This window comes from Halichoeres trimaculatus, unplaced genomic scaffold (genome assembly GCF_033239565.1).
Source record: "Halichoeres trimaculatus isolate MK-OKI-2021-1 unplaced genomic scaffold, fHalTri1.1 fHalTri1_scaffold_19, whole genome shotgun sequence".
Lineage (NCBI taxonomy): Eukaryota > Metazoa > Chordata > Actinopteri > Labriformes > Labridae > Halichoeres > Halichoeres trimaculatus.
Genome location: NW_027437197.1, coordinates 25717540 through 25739880, shown reverse-complemented (window position 1 = coordinate 25739880; position 22341 = coordinate 25717540). Strand labels below are relative to the sequence as shown.

General features: G+C 38.8%; 3 protein-coding genes across 3 annotated transcripts; 1 reads left to right on the top strand and 2 right to left on the bottom strand.

Moving 5' to 3' along the window:
- Positions 1–2361: 2361 nt before the first annotated feature.
- On the bottom strand, positions 2362–7414 carry LOC141808537 (claudin-14-like). Its single transcript, XM_074695184.1, has 4 exons — positions 7269–7414; positions 6733–7102; positions 5110–5371; positions 2362–3659 (listed from the first exon to the last, which is right to left on the bottom strand). The coding sequence occupies exons 3-4, from the start codon at positions 5341–5343 to the stop codon at positions 3141–3143; spliced, it is 753 nt and encodes a 250-aa protein (XP_074551285.1). The 5' UTR covers positions 5344–5371; positions 6733–7102; positions 7269–7414; the 3' UTR covers positions 2362–3140.
- Positions 7415–9416: 2002 nt separating this feature from the next.
- On the top strand, positions 9417–18373 carry LOC141808682 (F-box only protein 47-like). Its single transcript, XM_074695357.1, has 10 exons — positions 9417–9594; positions 9863–10024; positions 10251–10327; positions 10863–10937; positions 11210–11318; positions 11578–11751; positions 16158–16307; positions 16458–16600; positions 17190–17349; positions 18276–18373. The coding sequence occupies exons 1-10, from the start codon at positions 9417–9419 to the stop codon at positions 18371–18373; spliced, it is 1326 nt and encodes a 441-aa protein (XP_074551458.1).
- Positions 18374–19151: 778 nt separating this feature from the next.
- On the bottom strand, positions 19152–22220 carry LOC141808728 (ADP-ribosylation factor-like protein 6). Its single transcript, XM_074695417.1, has 9 exons — positions 22098–22220; positions 21579–21629; positions 21383–21444; positions 21225–21293; positions 21037–21131; positions 20481–20610; positions 19999–20054; positions 19526–19538; positions 19152–19290 (listed from the first exon to the last, which is right to left on the bottom strand). The coding sequence occupies exons 1-9, from the start codon at positions 22218–22220 to the stop codon at positions 19257–19259; spliced, it is 633 nt and encodes a 210-aa protein (XP_074551518.1). The 3' UTR covers positions 19152–19256.
- Positions 22221–22341: the final 121 nt, after the last annotated feature.

The window sequence follows — 22341 nt, the reverse complement described above, 5'->3', positions numbered from 1 at the left end:
TTTTAAAATCATTATTATTACTTTACAAACCGTCTCAAACTTGCATCTCTCTCTTTTTTTTTTGACGCACTTTAACATCAAGCCATCCAACACGTGTTAGTTACTCCTGTAAATTATTATTTTAGTGATGTGTTTTTCTAGGAATGCATGAGGTCATTAAGGGTCTACCAGGATCTGCAGGCCAATTAACAGGATTCCCCGCTACTGACACAATATTATCCGTGGAAATCCGTGGAGCAGTGAGGCGCTGTCCATGGTGCTGAAATGGAAAAAGTAAGCTCAGACACAGAAACTTCAGCCTTTTCAAATTTCACCTGAAATGTCATCATGCACCTATGGTTTCATTTTTTGTTTAACTAAAATGAATCATGTGGATTTTATTTTTCGGCTTAATTTGTATTTTGCTAAAAAAATATATATATATATAAAAAAAGTTCCTCATTGAGGTTTAATTTAATAAATCTGTCTCATTGATTGGACATTTCTATTTTTACATCCTTTTGTCTTTTGGAAGAGCTCCTACGATTTCCGTACCCAACAAGCGTTTACATTAATACATTTCACATTAAATGGACTTCATTTCTTTGGCTTCACAGATTAGTCTACTTGATTTAAATAAGGGTGCAGACGAGTACCACTGCTTGGAATAAAAGTACTTGCCTGAATTGTGACACATCCTCTAATTTACTTCCTCTCCCTCTCACTTTTGTTGGTGTTGTTGTTGTTGTTGTTGACAGGCTGCCAGGCAGAGGGCAGCTCTAATTGGAAGGGTTTATGGCAAATGAGCACAAAAACAGGTCCAATGTTTCAGATGGTAGCAGTCACAAAACCCCAGAAAGAAAAGATTCCAGGGTACTGTCTTACTCTGAACCAGTGGAAATTCTTGCTTGAGCTATTTTGTTTCATTTGATAGACCTTTGTCGCCCCCATGTGGTCCGATAGTTTAAAAGATTTGGGACATAATGTCTTCTGCTCTGCATAGAGTGGAACTGGACTAAAAGTAGCACTGAGAAGTATGATATTCAAAACTACCGCAAGGTATGTGATGTAAAATTACTGCTGCCAATTAAAAAAATAATAATCAAGGTAATCACATGTCTGTTCTGTGATTAATCATGATGACTCACACATTTTCCCTTGGGCTTAATGAAGTCTATAGATACAATCTGTCGATCAAAACACTACAATTGACCTGTGTTTTGAGTAGTGCTGCCAAATGGTTCAAATCCTGAGTCAGATTAATCACAAGGTTGCTGTGGATGTTAATGTTGTTTCAGAGGAGGAAATATTTTTGCACTTAATGTTTGTATTTAACACTTTTAACAGTCATGTTGACAAAAAAACAAAAACAAAAAAAAAACTTTGTCTTTCTACAAAACATCTTGAGGGGTAACTTATAAATCTTGGTAAAAACTGTGTCCTCTGCGATATTAACGGGTCTTGAGTTTGTTAAAAATCCACTTTGCAATTGCACCAATTTGTCCAAGGTAAACTTACTGAGTCCCAGAGGTAAAAAAGAAAAATCCTTCCAGCTAAGTGTGAATAATACTTAATGTTGGTTGACTATTTATTCATTTATTCATTTAACTCAAATCTACTTAGAGGGCTGCATGGTGGAGCAACGGTTAGCGCTGCAGCCTCCCAGCAAGAAGGTCACCGATTTGATTCCAATCTGGGCCAGTGGGCCTTTCTGTGTGGAGTATGCATGTTCTCCCCGTGCATGCATGGGCTCTCTCCGGGCCCTCTGGCTTCCTCCCACAGTCCAAACACATGCTCACCAGGTTAATTGGTCACTCTAAATTGTCCCTAAGTGTGAGTGTGTGTGAGTGAATGATTGTCTGTCTCTGTGTCAGCCCTGTGATTGACTGGTGACCAGTCCAGGGTGTACCCTGCCTCTCGCCCAATGACGGCTGGGATAGGCTCAGAAAGTCTCAGAAAATGAATGAACGAATAAAATCTGCTTAGAAAAACTGCCCAAAAAGCGTTGGCAGAGACATTTCCGGGATTTTGAGTCATTTTGCACAGCAGTTGAGTTAAATGAGTTAAAATTTTAATCAAAATAATGTGATTATTGCTTTATTATGACTACCTTAAAAATGATCACCTTTTAGGGTACAAATGATCAATTTTTGGGGTAGTCAAATTATCAACAAACATTTGAGCAAAGAGACTTAACATGTCTCACCATCAGTAGGTCTTGGCTAAAACTAGTCAAAGCAGATAACATGAATTTAACAAGAACTAATCTCCAGGCTGAAGTAAAAACAAAATGACATTCACATTTGTTTCATGATTGTTTATTGAAAACACGTGAGTTGCATGTATATATGAGGGTGGCAAAATTGTTAGAACACCTGACAAATCTGTAAATATTCACTTAAAAAAAAAATTCTTTGGAGATGGTTGCTCTGAGCAGAACAAATGTCTGATGAAATGGTTCCCACTGTGTGTATCCACATTTCACTTAGATGTTTGATATGTCCATATTTCTGGCACGGTGTGGATATACTTCCAGAGAACTTCAACACTGATGTCTTTTCACATCTTCTGTAACTCAGTCCAAAGGTTCTCCTTTGAAAACAGTTTATTTTCAAACCCTTGAAATTGTCTGGATTGGGTTGAGGTCTAAGCTTGAGGGGTCCGGTCCTTCATTTCAACATTTTTTTTTCTTCAGAAGGGAGTGACCCCCCCTTACGATGGCTCTATGGTATACAGAGCCTAACACAGAGAGCACAATTGTGACTTTATATGTATTTCATTCATTCATTCATTCATTCATTCTTGATCAATGGTTATTTCAATGACTCATTCAACAAACAAACAACTGGAACCTCTTAAACATGACAAGAGGTCTTACAGTTTTGGCCACTGCTGTGTGTGCATGTGTGTGTGTGTGTGTGTGTGTATAGGACAGGCTGTGGACTCTGACCAAATGTATTCTGTGGCTATTTGCAGTCAAAGGTTGCCCCCCACTGGTCTGTTGGGTTCACAGCAGCACAAACACTGACAGTCACATAAAAAGTGCTGTGTGGACTTTTCCAATGACCTCACATCAGGTCATGATTTCTGAGTCTTGGGTTTGGAGGTATTGCTTTTTGTTCCAGCTTCATCTGAGTTACTTTGTTAGTGTTTACCCTGCCTCAGACGTAGTTGTTGAGCCGGTAGCCATTGCTAGAGAGGGAGCCAAGGGAAGGGGCACGGTTGTCCTTTAGGGCCTCAGGGGGCTTGTATGGTGGAGCAGGGGGATAACTGTTGTTGAAAGGAGAAGGAGGAGGAGGAGGTGATGATGATGGTCGATGCCTTTGCACATGAAGGGGACTTGGTGACCTGGCGCCACAGCTGCTCCAGCAGAGCACCAGTCCTCCGCTCAGGCTGAGGCAGGCTGAGGCGTAGCCGAGGTACACGGCCAAACCAATCTCATACTTCATCCCGTTGGAAAGGAAAGGGTTGTAGAACTCCATGATGACGTCATTGGTGGTCCAGGACACGGTGACCAGGCAGAGCAGGCCAGCACAGAGGAAACAAACCCCGCCACTTAGCGCCAGAGGAGACTTGATCAATGAGTCACGGGCGAATCTGGTGCACTTCATCCCCATCGCTGAAACCAGAGACGCCAGGACTGAGGTGATACAGGAGAGCACCATGAGGGCCCGGGCAGCCTGACGTTGGAAAACAGACATAGACTTTACTTTAGTGGACACTCGTTCATAATAACTAAAGGACACAATGCACACAAGTCACCATCTTAAACCACTCTAAAGTGGAGGTTATCCTTTCGTGAGATCCCTGTTTGTGTGAGTTATTATAAACTGTGGATCAAACCATCTCACAGTGCATCACAAGTAACAGTTTACCACCAAGTGGTCACTAAATTAGTGCTATTTGCTGTAAGGTATGGCTGCAAAGTAGGAAAACAAGTTCATGGCTCTATCATTGCTGCCCTCTTGGCCTGGTCATCCTCGTTTGGTTTAGTTTAGTTGAGCTGTTTTTTTATTTTATTCATGTTGACATGAAAAAAAGTGTACAATATAAAAATAGTTAATCTCAAACACATAAAAAGGAGCAGAAAGAGTCTTGTTGTATCTGCCCCTTCACTTACAAAATGTTGCATAAACATGTTATTGGAAGACAAACAAAAACAGTGTCAGGCAGCATGCCTTTAACTTTCCATTTAGTCTTTCTTACAGAAAAACAACTAGCAAAGTGTACAATTTTCCACCAACAAATAAAAACTGGAAAAAAAAAATCTTTATTTTGCAAGGTTAAAACTCTTATATTTGTTTAATATACTGGTTTTGATGTGTGTTTTTTTTTTTTGAAGATATTGTGTGATTTGATTTCTTTAGTGCCTCCGTCCAGGTTGTTCGATACCTTCAACTGTAATACTGCGCTCCTTAAGTGTGTGGTTCTGAATCTTGGTTTTTCAAATATTCCACCCTTTAAATTATAAGTGCTTTGCCTTTTAAAGAATCTGCACTGAATTTTTGATAATAGGAGCTTTTTATGAGCTTTGTACATAATATGCTACATGTTGAAATCTATTATATCATTAAGTTCAGCAACTTTAACTCGGCAAATAGTGGGTTTGGTCGCTATGTATGGACTTCTGTTTATAATTCTTATTGCTTTTTTTTTTTTTAAATGAAGATTTGCTGGATGGAAATTTTACATGCACTTCCCCACACTGAAAAAAAAGTAGGTCAGGTAAGGCACGATTAAGTTACGATGGAGTTCCATGAAAGGTGCAGAGATCTATCATCTCGATGTAAGAGTAAGTCAGTGTCAGTGGTCACAATGAGTGATGTACCTGGTTAAATAAAGGTTGAATTAATAAATAAAATCATTTATTTGGGCAAAAATTAACAAGGATTTCACTTTTAATTCATACCCCAAACTCACTACATGGCCCAAACTCTGTATTTTCATCTGGATAATGCACTTTATTATTGCTTTTCACTAAAACTAAAAGCCTTCATAAGAAAATTAGCCCAAAAAAGCTCATGGTATTATGAAATAAGAAATATGTCTGAATTATATGGACCACAAAATGTCAAATGATTTAAATTCTTCATTAAGGCATCTTAAGGTTTAACAGTGAGTATGAAGTACCTGCAGGTCTTGTGGCAGCGCCAGCAGAGATCTGTACATCTCACACTGATAAATGCCAGTGCTGTGCCATACACACTCCATCCAAAGGCCTTTCATGAAGCCTGTAGCTGTGATGATGTTGGAGCCCACATAGGCTGTGCTGCGCCACTGAGGCAGCACAGTCGCCACTAAAGTTCCTCCAAACCCCAGCAGGCCCAAGAAGAAGCCAAGAAGCTGCACTGCCATGCTGGCCATGGCGCCTTCAATCCAACAGACGCTCTATCTGCAAAGTAAAGAAGTTCATTTGTTACCCATGCAAGTTAAGCACACACTTGGAAGCAAAAGTGTAATAATAACAGCACACTTGTTGTGTTGTCCGACGGCACATTTCTCACCAAGCAGGCAGATGGATTACAGATCTCATGTAGTAAATCAGTTTATGGAGATAACACTGCCTCTTACAAAAGAATCACTTTGTAAAACCCAGCTTCAGTCCCCCAGGCTGCAGATGTGTCTGGATTCTTCCTGTTGTCTGCATGGTCCCCAGCAGTAGGATTAAATCCACCGAGCTCACATCCAGTCACAGTTTCTGAGCCATTCCCTAAGTGTCTCCAGAGTACAGGCAGAAATAGCTGCAGAAACTTTCAGTTTTCTGGCATCAGTCTCTTGTGAGTGGCAGGTGACTGCATCTGTAACTAATGAGAGCAGTGTTCAGCTTCACCTGTTTAACACTCTCCTCTGGAGGGCAAAGCACAGCAGCATTTGTTAAGCTCTCCAACACCCCTCAGGAACGGAGAGGGAGAAAATTAAACATTTACAGAAACCACCCAAGCTGAGAGTGCTGTTATAAACCACTAACTTTGAACATTTCTCACAGCTCTGCAGGATGTTTGGGGGAGGGGGTTGGTAGAGACCTGATGACAGAGCATTTCCAGCTGATGGGCACTCAATTACATGAAAGTGACTTTTGATGCAACGATTTGCTTGACTATATTGTTACCAATTTGTCCACCGGCCTGAGGTCATTTGATACCTGGTTCTATATTTGTATTCACAAATCAAAAAACAACTCAAGGAAATGCCACAACTGCCAGGGGAGCGCAAGGCCACGCAAAAGTTAAGCATTTACTTTTGTTCTTTCACAAAACGTTCGGCTGGTAAACAAAATCTTGCATAATTAGCTTTCAATTCTTAAAATGAAATGAGTTGACTGAAACTGTTTTGAAAGCAGAGCTGCCTTTTTAACTTTGCAAAAAAAATGACAGAATGAAACTGAAGAAGCAGACCACATGCAGATCAGCTGTTCTGGTTTCCTGAAAGAACAGAAGCATCTTTAGAGCCTGACAGTTCAGCAGAAGACCTGGCACTGGCAGGGCCTCCTAAAACAGCAGAGATACAAGACTCATTGTGTTTACTTAATGACTTACTATACTGGTGGAATAACAAGTAAGCAAAAGGAACAAAGAGATGTTGTTAACTCACAAATCTGCCAACAAGCACCATCAATTCCCCAACCGTATTTCCCTCCCATCATTTGCTTTCTTTGCATTTAAACTACATGGCTCAAACTCTCATGTTCTCAATACTGGTAAAGCAAAACAAAACAAAACAAAACACAAAAACTTCATATATTTCAATACTCACCATATAGATTACGGTCAGACTATTTTTCCATGGTCATCGTTTGGCCGCAGATGTCAGATGGATTGCTTCCGGACAGAATAGGTTGTTGTCCTTTTACCAAGCTGATGAGCTCTCTTTGGTCTTTTGCTGACTTCACAGACACGCTGCATGATGTAGGATAGTCCAACTTGTTACTGGTCAGTGTGAAATATCCAAGTTACCATATCCTGATCTTTGGTTTGTCGCAGACTGATAATCAAGACCAGCACCAGATGTGGACCCTGGAGCAGAGATGCACTGGCAAACACTGACACAGACAGAAGAGATGTCCGATGTCCTCACTGGTGGTGCTGTGTTCGTCTCAGTAGTTCAGCTTTTTTTGTTTTGAAATCTGATGATCAATGACAGACAATATAGTTTAAGAAAGAAAGTAAATCAATGACATATTCACGTCCTTATAAATCAAAAACAACTTGTTAATAATTGTTAGTTGACAGCCAGCTGTACCTGGTTGTAATGTGGTTCTTTAGGTTCTGCTTATTGTTTGTGGTACTTACTGCACTGTAAACCAGGTGGTCTCTTGGTTCCTTCGAGGTCTACTTCCTTTGCAGCTCCCCTCTCTCCCTGTCCCATGACGTACCATGATGTATGGTTAATGTTGCTTTTTTCACCGGTCCTTTCTTTCGGTGCCTTGTATACTCTTCGGCTCTCTGTATAAGCTCTATAGTAAAGAGATGATCCTCTCCAAGGTCTGCCTGTGGGAGACGCTACTCCAATGTGTAACCCCTAAATAGCCTTAGCAGAATAATCCTGTGATTAGCAGCTGAACACGGGTTTGCTTTCCTGTCGAGATGGGGAAGTGTGATGTAAAGGTCTTATTTTGTCTTCTTTGTACCAATAACATACTTTCAAGGGAAAAATGCAGATTGATGACTTTTGGTCATTCTGGTACATAAAACTTCCCCAAATATAGTTCTGAAATAAGGGACTATCACAAAAATGTGTGAGAGAAAACCTCTATAGCTTTATGTGAGAAACTCTGCTTTATTTCAGTGGAAAATAAATGTGTAATTTGTTCATTCTGGGCCTAAAAACTCACTGTTCTTGAATTGACCTATGAATCACTTTGATTTAAACACACTGTAGATAGATAGATAGATAGATAGATAGATAGATAGATAGATAGATAGATAGATAGATAGATAGATAAGAACTGTATTAATCCCTTGGGAAGGTTCCCACGTACCTAGAACTTTATCTTAATTTACATTTGTCTCTTTTTTTTTTTTTTAACAGATTTAGGAGTATTACTATAATTAGGTGTACATTTAAGTTCAATGGGTATACTTAAAAAAAATACTTAATATTAATTTCAAGCAATGACCAATTTACAGTGGGTTATTTGGGTGATATTTTCCTCTTATTGAATACAGAAAGTTAACAGGTTTCCTTATTTAATTAACAAAAAATGCAAATCACATATTAGAATTTGCAGTTGTCTGATTTCTCAAATGTCAAGTTTGCTCTTCAAAACTCACACTATAAAACATGTTTGCGTGCATTAATTTGAACATTATTTGTTTAGAATAATCATTAAAAAATGACTAAGTTTTTTGAAAAAACATTTAAATAATTGGTTTGGATAAAATAATTGACTTTATGTTTGAGAAATTTTCTAGTGTTCTTACTATAGAAAGACCAAAATGTAAATTGATGTCAGGTGGTGGCATGTTTAAAGTCTGCAGTTAGCACAAGGGCCAAAAAATGGTGAAAATGTCAAGTGTGTTACCATGTGTTGTCAACTGTGATTTATGTGGCACAACTCTTTTAAATTTTGGTTAAACTCTCCTCTTTTAATTTAATTCATCATTTTTAATGTTTTATGATGTGATTTTATGCAATGATTTTATTTTGCCTACTGTGATTTATTTTGTTAGCTGTAAAAGCACTTTGAATTGCCTTGTGTATGAATTGTGCTCTACAAATAAACTTGCCTTGCCTTGCCTTAAACTGTGATGTAAATGATAAGGGACATTTCTAGGGAGCGTAGTCTTCCATAGAAATGTTAAGTAACTCTAAATTCAATATAATATGGATTTATGTTGAAAAGATAGTCACAACTTTTGTCCATAATACAGCTGTCGAAATAATGACCCTTTTTTTGTTCATTACTTAAATATTCAAGAATTCATGCTTAAGCTTGCCAATTAATGAATTTAGCACACCTTATACTTTGCAAACAAACAGAATATGAAGCAAAAAAGCACTTTTGTCCCCCCGTTTTCTTTTACCTTAAATTATAGAAACACTCTTTGGTCTTTCAGGGAGAGTTCTGTATTTCGCGCCGTTGTCTGACATAAAAGTTAGCTAGCTAACCCACATATGATTGCGTATTTACAGCAGACAGGTTCTGTGTGTCTCTACATAAAAAAGTAAAAGTTTGGAGAGAAGTAAAGGAGTCTGAGGTGAGTTCATCAGTCGTTTTAATCTCCGTTTGTGTCACCCTGCGTATACGTGAACCTGAAGGTTTGTAGAAAAAGCTCTATGTACATGATTAATCTCACCAGGAGTTCAGTTTAAAGCTAAAGCATTGTTTTCCTTATGCTAGCTTGGTGTCTTAGGTATATCAATTTAATGTACATGTTGGATTCGTAAAGTCTGATAGTTTCTAACATTTAAAAACTTTTGACTTTTCAGTATAAATAATGACACGACGAACTTCGAGAAAGGTCTTCACACCGAAGTCTCAACATCACAAGAACAGTCATTTCCGCCGCTGTCCACCCAGAACCATCGTGACCCGCAGCAGGCACAACACCACCGCTAGCTTCTTTCACAGGCTCCCGTCCGAGGTGTTCGACATGATACTGGATAAACTGTCAGGTAGGTAACGCTCCAGGAAGTCAATTACCTGGAAAATTACTGAGGAATAGTACTTTGCATACATAAGTTAAATTACTCAAGGTTTTAACTTAAATATGTTCTTTTTGTTACATGAAATTTTTACATTTTTCTACAGGATGCGAACAAAACATGACAAAATTAGTTCAGAAAGTCCTGGTCCCTTAATATTTCCCTGCATATTGTTGTATACACAGAGTTATACACAGAAATTTGTGCACTAAACATTTTTTGCCTGTCTGTTTGTCAGTGTTGGAGTTGAGCGTGTTCAGCATGGTTTCCAAAGACATGACAAGATACATTTTGGACTACATCTCTACTGCAGCCTGGAAGAACAAAATGATCATTCAAAACTTTCACTACTCCACCAGCCTAGAGCGGAAATCCTCTATCAGACATTACAGAGACCTAGGCAAGTGACAATGCTCATTTACAGTATACTGTTTTTCTTTTCTTTAAATTATTTTTTTTTTACATTGTGTGCATTGCAGTATTTAGAAAATTAACTACCAACAACCTGTTGATCAATACTCAGTGTTCTGCTGAAAGCCTTTCCAAGGACTGTAGTGTCACACAATCCCAGATATGCCATATACTGATAACACACCTTTTATTATAATGTGTCTTCAATTCCAAAGGTTTGTTGTTCAAGAGATGTACCCTGTTGGTACCAACAAACGAAAGGTTGAAGCTCATCTTCAACAAGTTTTCAGAGGTAAGAAAAAGTGGAGGAAACAGGCAAGAGTGTGATTCTACGAAGTATGGTCATATTTTCTCTGCTTTATCAAAGTAGTATTGTTCCAAACAAATGACTCAGTCAAATATGAAAAAAAAATGTTTTGACTTTTTCGTGTTTTTTGTGAGATGCAAAAGTGCTCTCAGTGTGCTAATTCTAAGGAGCAGTAGTAAAAATATAGTGGTTTACGTAAAGGAGCATTTCTGTTTTTCAAGAATTCATTTTAAAAAGGTCGACTTTGAATTTTGATGAGTATGGTTATGAAAATCAGAAAATCTGTCAAATTTATTTGGAAATTTCCTGAGAGCAATCGAAATAGGATTGAATACACAGAACTTTCTGATTTCCTACCCCAAATTGCTTTCCTACATAGCCGATGTGAAACAGCACTTTTATATAGTGTCTTTATTTGTTGAGATTCACCTGAGCACAACTTGTTCCATCTCGTCCCATGCAGGTAATTTAATCCATGCCAATGATGAGTCAGAATAAATAACCCACTGATTTCTTTCAGGTCCCCTGCCTCATGTTGGAGCAGTGTTTAGCACAGTTCTGCACCGGTTTCTCCTGCTACGGGGTCTTCCTGCAGGTGGGGACAAAAAAATGTAATTGTATTAAAAATTGATGTGGAAACACAATAATATGTTCAGATAAAATATGAACAAGAGATGGTCCTGCATTCATAACCATAACCTTTTTTGTGAAGCTGGGAAGCTTTGGTAGTAATAAACTCACCTTAGGTAGAATTTTTTTTTTTTTTTATAAATGATTTGTCACCTGCATGACCTATTACTTAAAAATGTCAGTAAATTTTGAGTATTTTCTCTGTTCAGTAACACTGACTTACTTTCTGTTGAATAGACTCTGATTGCAGGGTGGGATGAGTTAGAGTGCCACAGAGTGTTCAAATTTCTGTGCGAGAACACTAATCTGCTGCAGAAGATAGTGTTGGCCATCAACGAGAAACCAGGTATTTCATTTAGTGCTCGGATGAGTAAATGTTACTCTTTATATTAAAAAAAAAACCCACAAGACAGTAAAACAGAATGAGTTGCAAGATGAAGTACATGTAGTAGGAGGACTTAAAATATTTCTGTTTCATGCTTCGGAGAGTGAGCAAATGGAACTGCAGAGTAGAGATGCAAGACTGTCTTTTTATGACCTAGCAGCCTTATAGAAATCATAAAATGCATCATGCCGTCTTCTTCATTCTTTTGGTCTGCATGTAGGAGTGAGGTGGTACCAGGAGCTGCAGCTCCGTCTTTTCTGCCGCCAGGTTCTCCTGGACCCTTGGCCTAACCAACCAGATTGTCAGTTTTGGCTAATGCAGCTGCTAAAGCCCTGGCCTTTGTTCAGCCAGGCACATCTGCTGTTTATCCTCTACGGACCTCTGCTGCCTGAAGGTGAGACAGCCTCTATGCACATCAAGTAGTGGAACTAGGGCCTGATCTACCCAAGATTTGTGTGTTTAAAAACATGTGCAAACTTGATAGCCTGCACAAAGCTAATTTACTAATCAGGTACACTGAGGATCGCACTGGCCATATGAGCAAAATAGCACGCTCAATCCATTTAGTGTGCCTTCATGTTATGCAGATGATCAAAACGCACAAAATTCTGGGAGGAGAACATGCAAGTCTAATAATTTAGCACCTGCAAAATGATTGATCAACGCTGAAATGGTTTCTGTTTTTGCATCTATATTTTGCACCCTTGAAAGGCATGTGCAAACTGATACGATGTTACACACAAACAATCACAGACGAGGGAGAGAGAAAATCTTCCGTGTGCGTATCAACATATTCGGGCTGTCAGAAATGAAAATAGTAGACATGTTGTCAATCCAACAATGCCATTTTTAGCTGCTGCATGATGGAAAATGATGAGTGGCCACATGCAGGAAAAATTAGTACTCAAATATTGTGGCATGTTTTGAAATAAGCAAAACTGTGCTCTAACAGCCCCCAAAGGACAGAAAACCACAGATAATGATTTAAGAGAATATTATAATGATGCTATAAACTGCGTGTCTTTTTTTTTTCTTTCCCTCAAAAAAAAAAACTTTAATTGAGGCTCTGTGTTTTTGCCGGCTGAGCCTGTCTCCACCCGTGCGTAATGAAGGTTCATCTCCTGCGCTCTCTGGGCAGCGCAGGAGATGAACGTCCCTCTTTATTCGCTAGCAGCTCAGTTGAAGGATCACTGCCACTGAATGACCTCCTGACTGTTGCCAGACCACTGATGGTCATTGTCAGCCTAGACACAGCACTGAGCAGCTGCCTCGCACGAGTGGCCTTAGTGTGTGGAGGGCGCACCTCACATTAGACACAGCTTTCACCTCCTGTGCAGTAGCCTGTGACCCATAGGTCTAATTTCTCCACCTCCATGGCTTTAAACTCCATTTTTCCTTTACAGCCACCAGTGTTGTCATGATACCAAAATTATGATTGGATACAATACCTGCCTAAAAAAAATTGATACCGATACTTAATCGAAACCACGGCAAAACCTAAAACATCAGAAAATTAATAGAATAAGCAGCTTGAAGAGATGGCTGCCTCAAGTGAGTTTTCTGACATCTGTTTGTGTGTCTGTGGGGTGAGGGGAGATTTGTAAATGTAAAAATATTTCCACCCCCCCAGCACACACACACACACACACACACATACACAGAGTTTTATAGATTACATGCAGAATCAATTCCTGGAGGGAACCTGAAATCATTTATTATTCTCAAGAATAATTCAACTAAATAGAGAACCAGAAAATATTAATTGTTGTACAGAAATGAGCAGGTAAAATAACCCTGTTAACAGCCATCTATTGTTTTCATGCTCAACACACTGTAGTTTAGCTCACACTGTGTGTGTTGAGACACTGAAAAGCACCTTTTTCACTTTAAAAAAAGTGTACCTGTGTTATTTAAGCTCTTTCACAGATGCAACACTTAAGTGTCTCTTGTAGGTTTCTAGCATCATTAACGTTAGAAAACTACTTGTCACTTATTTACAATGTGCCAACACCACACAGCTCTGTGACTCAGGGCTGCGTGTGCTCCATGCAGCTCATGTGTTTATGATGCTGACTATTTGTCATATCAACTACAAGTCGTGGTGAACTAGTTAGCTGTCACAAAGTAACTGTCGTTTGACTTTTGTGTTTGGGCTCGTCATTTGAATCTGTCACTCTTGCTCTTTAAGAAGGAGAGGATGCTGAATGGTGAGGTGCTTCATTATGTTTGTAGAGTTACCTCCGTGTGTCGATAGTAAGCTTTATAGACAGGCTTTAAAACGTATATTAGCTTACGAAGCCACCCTGACTGTTGGCTTGACAAATTTTGCTCTGTTTACCGGCTTTTTCGCCAAGCTGTGGCCGGTTCACAGGAGCGCTGGAACTTGAACCCATGTCTGTAACTCCTTCTGTACGTTTGCATGCAGCTTAAGAAATCAAACTGTGAGCTAGTAAGGGTGAGATCGGATAATTAAGATGCACGTTAACAAGTTTGTTGGACTGAAAACGACCAAACGTTGACACGTGAAACTAATACAGGCTCACTGTCCAACTTCACAACAACACACAGGCTGTTTTCGAATTTGCCTACTACATACTGCTTATGAAAGCAGTATGTAGTAGGCACTGCCTACTACATACTACTTTCATAAGCAGTATGTAGTATGACTGTTCAGTTGGGTTAATTTTTGTAGTATGCTACGCTGGTTTTCAGTTCGAAGAAAACGGAAGTTGGCTACGGCTGACTTTTTTTCCCAAAAAAACTTTATTGAAAATGTACAAAATAAATGAACCACGTGTAACTTATCTGCAAATATATGGCCAAAGAGAGCGTTTGATGTGTACTTTTAGTGTTGGAGATGATGAGGATTTAAAGATAAAAAAGAAATGGCTCTTATATTTATATTCCTCTGCTACTCCGGTTGTTGTTGCTCCGCCCTCTGCCATTTTCACTTCTGATATGGGACCAGGCGCGTTGCATTGTGGGTAACAGTATGCGAAGCAGACTGGTCCGATGCACAATGTGGATTTTTCCCGATTCAGTACGTCATCCGGGTGTTTTTCTCATACTACAACTCTGACATTTGTTCGCATGCTGCATACTGCATACTGCATACTACATTTTGGTCGAATCAGTAGGCACTGCTAGTATAGTATGCGAATTCGAAAACAGCCACAGACTTTGGAAAGAGAGCAAGTCTCCGCCCATTCCTCAGAGAGGAGAGAGGACCCAGCTGGGTGGCTGCAGACTCACAAGTTGCCTGAGTCAAAATGTCTCTGATTTAGACGAAAAAAATGCCTTGGGGTATTGATACTCAAAACACGTGGTATTGTTTACTTTTTGAAAACAGGGATAATCGATACTTTATCCGTATCGGTATATTGTGCAACCCTAGCAGCCACTCTGCTCCCCCAAACTGTCCACTGTGACAGCAGGAAGCACGCGCTAAATCCACATTTAACCAGAGTGGTTATCAATTGAGCACACAGCCTAAGTCGATCACCTGCAGCATGCCAACTGATAGCATGTGCAATTTCTGAGTTTGCACATGCAGTCAAGCCAGAGGTCTGAAACCTTTACTATCAAAAGAGCCATTTTCCCATGTCTGCCATGTAGGAAAAGTAGTCTGGAGCCGCAAAACGTTAACACGGCTTGTAAAGTTTTATCCTTTGTCTATGTTTACCTGTTTTAACAAAAGGAAACCCAAAACAGAAGTGTAGTCTGCATGTTTAGGCCGACTTTGAGATTAATTTAACATTAAACTATGCAGGCCTTTTTGAATTCCTTTTCTATATTAGTTTTAAAAAAGTAAATGAAAAACTAGTCACTTTAGTTTAAAAAACTCAACACATACAGCCACAGCTTAGCATTTTCATAAAACTTAAACATAAAATAAGGAATATATGTTGAAGTCCATTTAAATGTGCTGTGTGACCTTCTTTATGTCAGGGCTGTAAGATGTTAATTTAATCCCATTTGTCTGTAGCAGTTCCAAAACATATCTATTTTGTTTCTCTTCAGTTTGGCACTTTGTAACAAATGCTCTGGAAATGTCTTTCAGCGTTACATCTTTGTTGTTTGCAAATTTCTAGCAACATATCATTATGCATTTTTTAGTTGACACATTTTTTAAACTTTTTTTTTTTTTAAACAGATAATAAAACAGTCTCTCCTTGAACACCAAGGTAACTGAAACAAAATAAAGAAAAAAAAGATCAATAAGAATTGAATGAAGAAATAACCTTTATTCGCTTTAATGATTTTTTTAGTCAAGGCCAGAGGGGGCCACTACAGAAGGGCTAAGGAGCCCATTGTGGCTCCAGAGCCACAGGTTGTAAACCCGTGAGTTTAGTGCTCACCGTGTGAGTAGATCAGGCCCTTTGTGTTTGTACAACAGACATGATAAAAATGATGTCATTTGGTATCTGTGACACCCAGAATGACTACTCTATCAGCAAAGAATATGACATTTAAGATGTTATAATCAGATTAGGTTGTGAATAGGGATTATTTTACATCTACTTAAAAAAAAAAAAAACTTCCCATCACTTCCTTTAGAAACTATAATCCAGCATCAATGAGCTTTAGTGGTTAGTTTGCAGCACAGTGAATGATTTTCTACCTCGGCCTCAGTCATCCTGGCTCTGGTTGATCTTTAATTCCTTGACTTTTTGTTATGGATACATGATTGAAATGTACAGTGTCAGGGTATCTTATGTCTTTTTAAGTTTGCATTAAAGATGAATGTTGTGTACGCTTGTATAATGTGGTTAGTTATTTCAGATAATTTCCCCCACGTAGGCCCTTTAGGATGGCAGGTTCTGGTTGAGGGGGGGGTTCCTCACACCAGACTGTGGGACCTTGCCAGAGCCATCCTCCTGCTCTCCGGCTCAAAAGACTCCAAAGGCCAGACCCAGACTTCAGTACTAGCAATCTTGGAGGAGCTCACTGGTATGAAACTCAAGTGGTTTTCAGTTTTTAAAATTTCACAGACACTTTAGATGGGAACCTCTTGGTTTACAGGTCCACCATGTGTTGAGAAGCTGAGAAACAAAGACTAAAGATGCACTCACTGATTGTTTTTTGTGAACTCATCCTCAGCAATCCCTCAGCCATGGCACGAGGAGAACGTGGCTCGTCTCTTGGTGCTGTGTGGCAGTAGTCTCTGCTACACTGTCCTGGCAAGCAAGGCCGTCAGTGGACGACTCCTCGAGATCTCAAGACTTCTCGTGAACATCGTACTGGTATGAATACTGATATACATGATTCCTGACTCTTTGGTGAGGTAGGCTCGGGGTTTTCACTGATCATTTCAGATCTTATTACCTTTAATTGAGAGGCCAGCTTGGGGAACAGGAAATGTGGGGAGTGGGTAGGGGAGGACATCTACCAATTAGTGCTGGTTCTATGAATCGGTCCAACACCCAGTGTGATGAGGTAGAAAGTGTCTTTATACAAGGTTCCTCGCTCCAACAACTGAACTAAACCGACCCCAGTCCAAGTCAAAGCAGCTTTTATAAAAAACAACAACAAATGTTTTAACCTTTAAATCTGCAAGAAGGCGATATTATGCTTTCCCAAATAATATTTTTTAACAATGGTGAGAGAGAAACAGGGTTTGTTTTGAGCCGTAAAGCATGTAAAGCTGAAAGGGAGTAACAGAGGGACGATGTAAAGTGAAGGTGCTCTGTTTAATATATTGTCTTTGTTTAAATGGGACCGATTACATTGACTGTGCTTAGCTCACAGTGTTCATGTTTGTTAACTTCTAGGTTATTTGAAGTACTTACAATAATGACACACCTTCTCTGCTCTGTATGGTGCCATTTGCAGGTGTGTGAGAAGGACGGCTATCACATGTCCTGGGTGGTGCAGTTGGTGCTGCAGATCCTAAAGGTCTTCAGCACGCCTCAAGAGAAGTTCCGCTTCATCCAGCAGCTGGAGGACATGTTTTCTGTTGTCATGAGGGAGTTTTATGAGTTTTCTGTTGCAGGTAAGGTGTGCCAAGTTTGAGCAAAATAGAGATTGTGGGAGAAAAAGGACATGCGTTACATGTGATGGCTCAGTGGGCAGATGGCAACTCCTGAGTTTTCACTAAGAAATTTTTCAGCTCGAGGGGATGTGTCTTGCCAGTTTTTCCACCCTCTCAGTTGCCTCTGATCATGCTAGGAGACACATGCGTTCAGCATTTATGACATTGTTAGACACTTTACTCATGTGAAACTTCAGGAATAATTTGAAAAAAAAAATGGATTTCTCTTGTTAGGAGATCAAAATTCCTGATGGAATTTACATTTTATCTTCTGTACATCCTTAAACTTAGCTACAAACTTGCTTTTCTTGTTACTCAGCACGTCAGTCCCTTCCTCATATTATCATACGAGAATTGAAAAGGGATTGCCTGATGGATGCTCCCACATCAGATCCCATCATTTCTGAATTTAAACTAAGTTGTAGGCTTTCAGAGCCAGTCAAAATGATCTTTATTTATTCATCTTTTTTTTAGTAAAAATGTTTTTTAATCACTGGCAGTGGCAAGGCAAGAAGGGTCCGGCAGACCCCCTCTCTTGGGGGCTCCACTCTTTCACTATCAGGGGGAAGTGACGGTTCAGGGAGGAAGTTCATTTTACTTATTTTCGTTTAATTATGTCCAGAGATATCCAGATCCATTGACCAGTTTTATATTTATCTAATTGTTAACTTGTTGAAAAATTAATGCAGTGGTTTTTATGTTTTTGCTTTATTAAGTTAACATCCTGACGTCACTTCCTTCTGACGGTAGCCTTGAAGAGAGTCTGCTCAGAGTCAGGTCTGCAGCTGGACTCTCTTGTGTGGGGGGCAAGTCAGGCCTAAATCTCACTTAAAATTGTCTGGTGTGTGGGCACCCTTGATGTCACTGACTCCATCATCTGCCCTCAGGGAATCACCTCGATGACCAGGCTTCCCAGTCCCTGTGTATCCTGATGGACTCCAGCTCTCGCTTCCACACTAAATTCCTCCACATGCTTCTCAAGTAGTGTGCTGAGAGTTCAGTGGTTACGAGACGAGTAAACACAGAAATGAGAGCTGGGGGGAAACTTTGACTTAAAATAAGGACAGCACACAGCAAGTGTTGAAGAGTTTGACAGTTGTATTGAGATCAACAGGAGGTGAAGAAAGAGCTCAACATGTTGAACTTGGTTTACACTTCACTTTGAAAACTTGTTGAGGATTTTCTGAGCTCCGTGCCTATATTTATCTGAATGGTTCAATCCTGTTCATCATAAACGTGTTATGTGGTATTTTTTTGTAAACTGGATGTAACATTCATTCATTCACTGAGTATTTATTCACACTATTTAAAAGACTTTAATATTTGTATTTATTGATCTTTATTGTATTTATGGTTGTGATGTACCGATATAGTTTTATACAATTCAATAAAATGATGTGTTGATTATCTTCTTGGACACGTTTTATTGTCCTTGAGGTGTTCTCAGAAACACTTGTTGCTGTCCTTTAATGAAAACAAAAAAACAGCATGCACTTAGCAAAACAAGCTTTTATTGTCCTCCAAACATTCAGCCCTGAACACCGTTTCAAAAAAGTTCAGTGATGGAGGTAATTCAAATTGATATTACAGAATTAAAAAAGTAGCAGCTTTTAATAAAGTGATTAACTCGTAGTTTTATACAGAAACAATTTCAGGGACATTTTGACTGAAGAGCAAGTTGTTGAAACAGAATTCTCATACATGCATCAAAAGGAACAAAAACACTGATTATAAATGGGTTTTAGCACAGACAAGTTCTACCAGGGTTTTTCATATTCAAGTTTAAGGCCTACAACATCAAGAGTGATGAATGGTGGTGACTGAGATCCATTTACTGTGGCCAGATCAACTCCATGGTGAGAGGCATGTCAATTATTTACATTTTCATTATTTTGGTACGATCTGGCGGGAGGAAAAAAAAAGTTTTATAAAGTAAAACAGAAGATGCATCAACAAATACAAACAACATTTTCAGCAGCTGAAGTTTGGCTGGATTCTTAAATGAGACAAACACATAACTTTCACAATAAACATAATAAACAAGACAAAGACAGTGAGTATACGATGATGAAATGCAAAATAAAAGCTACTACCACAATCACTAAACATGTATATAATGAAGAGTTTTAATACTTACTGGGCGATTTGCTCTGTTGAGATGAAAAAATAGGTCAAATTAAAATTCCAAGCAAAATTCTAAATAGCTGTCTGTTAAACAGGATTAAGGCCACATGAAAATATAAATAATAATAATAATTCACAAGCTTGATATCATGAATTAAGCAAAATAAGGTGATAAATTTAACTCTATAGCTACAGGCTAACAGGAGAGAGCCAGTACCAAAGGAGGGGCATCATGTGCAGTAACACTTGAGTAACTTCACCCAGGAGAGGAGTGGGGTCATCAAAACATTTTACATGCTTGATCTCACATTTTTCAAGCTACACTTCTTAGATCTTCTGATAGCCTTTAGCTATTCACTAATATTATGAGTTTATTCTTGTAAATTTATGAGATCAATCTCATAAATTAACTTTGTTTTTGTTTGTTGTGACCCTAATCCTCCATTGTACTATCCCATTTTCCCAGAACAATCTGAAAGCCATTACCTTGTAGCCAGTCCAGTCCTTCCTGTAAACCCTCTCCTTTGATGGCGTTGCTGGGGCTAAAACAATAAAATGTCAAAGAGTTAATCTCCTTGAGGCAAGCTTTCACTTTCTTATGACTTTCTTAGAATGTAGGCGTTACAAGCTGTTGATCTTTAATCCACCTGCCCTCCATCTGTCTGATGAGTGTGCAGGGTTAAAAACACGTGAAAGAGCCAGGATTGTAAGTGTGTGTTGCTTTGCTTCTTGATAATGTTTTGGGTGGGGAAAGGTACAAATAGATGATGGAATAAAAACACAGGAAGAAAACAGAGATTTACTCCATGTTTCTAAAGCTGTAACAAAGGCAGAGCAGACATGGCTCAGCTCAACCCATCAGATTAAACATTTCATCAGAATGCGATCATGACATTGTCACTTTCTGTTCAAAAAACAAGCAGTGAAACAAAGAGTGATGGTGTCAGGAACATAACGTGTTGTTTTACCAGATGTGCCAGGGTTTGTCCTTGATGTTTTCCAAACTCAACATCTGTGTGATCTTCACAGAAGACACAGCATCTTTCAGATCCATTTTGTTCGCAAAAAACAACACGGGTATCTTTCTGCAGCAGATATCTAGGAAATAATAATAACAAAAAAACAGTAAGAGTGAGATATAACTCAGCTTTTATTAGATAGTGTTAGTTCTGTTGTGTTGTTTTACTGAAGACTGGTCTGTCAAGATGTATGGATGCTGAAACTAAGTGATATTCCTAAATAATATCAAAATCATTTTCAAAAAAATGTAAAAAAACAAACAAACAAAAAAAAAAAAAAACAAAAGAAGAAAATGCTGTAATTTTTAGACAATATACCTTCTTAAAAAGAATATTCAATCTAATTGTCTCTTCACTAAACTGAAAAATATACATATGTAAAAACATAGATACCCATCAGTCCTAGACAGTCCTGGCTCATAGATGCCTCTACTGTTCTCATTTAAAAGTGTCAATGGTATAAATTGTACCCCAACAAACTGAAAAATTGAGCAACATCTTTTACCTTCATGATTGAGAAGATTATCTAGTTCCTCTTTGGCAACAACCATTCTCAGTTTGTCACCACTGTCAATGACAAATATAATGGCATGGCTTTCTCTGAGGAGAATAAAAGAATCAATTTCAATTGATTTAAAACTGTACATTTACACTTATCTCTTAAATAAAAGACACAGGCATCATATTTCATACTTGTAATAATGCTCCCACAGGTTTCTGTACCTCCCCTGCCCGGACATGTCAAAGACCGTAAAGGACAGGCTGTGTACAAAGACGGGCAGAGAACAGTATGAGATGAGTGTTGGTCAATGATTAGTGAGTACACGTTATAAAAGTCTCAGGATTTCTACCTTGAGCTCTTGAACTTCTCAATGTTGAAGCCAATTGTTGGGACTATCTCTTGAGCTGGTGTCTACATGCATCCACACACATAAAACACACATGTTCACGTACGTACATGCATACACACAAACACACAAAAACAGAAAAGTAAAGTAAGAGAGTGTCAACGAGGAAAGGGTATGAGGAAGTGTGATGGGGCTTTACCTGACTAACATGTTTCCACTCTGCTGACAATGGGCCTAAATGATTGGATTTCTGAAAACAAGCGTCCGGTGAATGATTGCAGTGAGTTAAGTGGTATGAGAATTCATGGTATGAGAACACATTACATGTACACAACAGAAAACTGAAATCAGAAGCCACTGTTGATGCTTTCTTTAAAAAAAATATGTCTAATAGAATTAACATGAGGTATGTTAATTTAAGAAGGCCAGAAAATGTCTTATTTGAAACTATCTTCTTGACATTATTTCAAAAATTTCTCAAGCAAAATGTTTCTTTACCTATTTTCAGATTTGTTTACCATTTACAAGCAATTAAAGTGTCATTGCTGGTGAATTTGGCTCATATTACCGCTAATGAGACTTTTTTTAGTCTAAGGATAAGACAAACACTTGCTTTGATTTCAGTTTTGCAGTGTAGTGTCTTGACTCGATGAGCCCATGGACTATGTTGTTCATTCTTTCTTAAGACATGGAGATTTTCATCAGTTTTTGTACTTACATTTGCAGGTTTGAGCTGGTTGATGATGGTGGTTTTGCCACTGTTGTCTAGTCCCAAACACAAAATGTTGACCTCTTTTTTCCTCAGGCCAAGCCAGTTTGACAGTTTGTCCAGCAGCCCCATTTGCCCTAATTGATGTCAAACTATCTAATTTTAAGGCATCACGCCGTAGATAATTGGTGGTTAAATAAAACGAGCTTTCAAACGATCAGACTCTAATGATAAACAAAGACATGAATAGTGT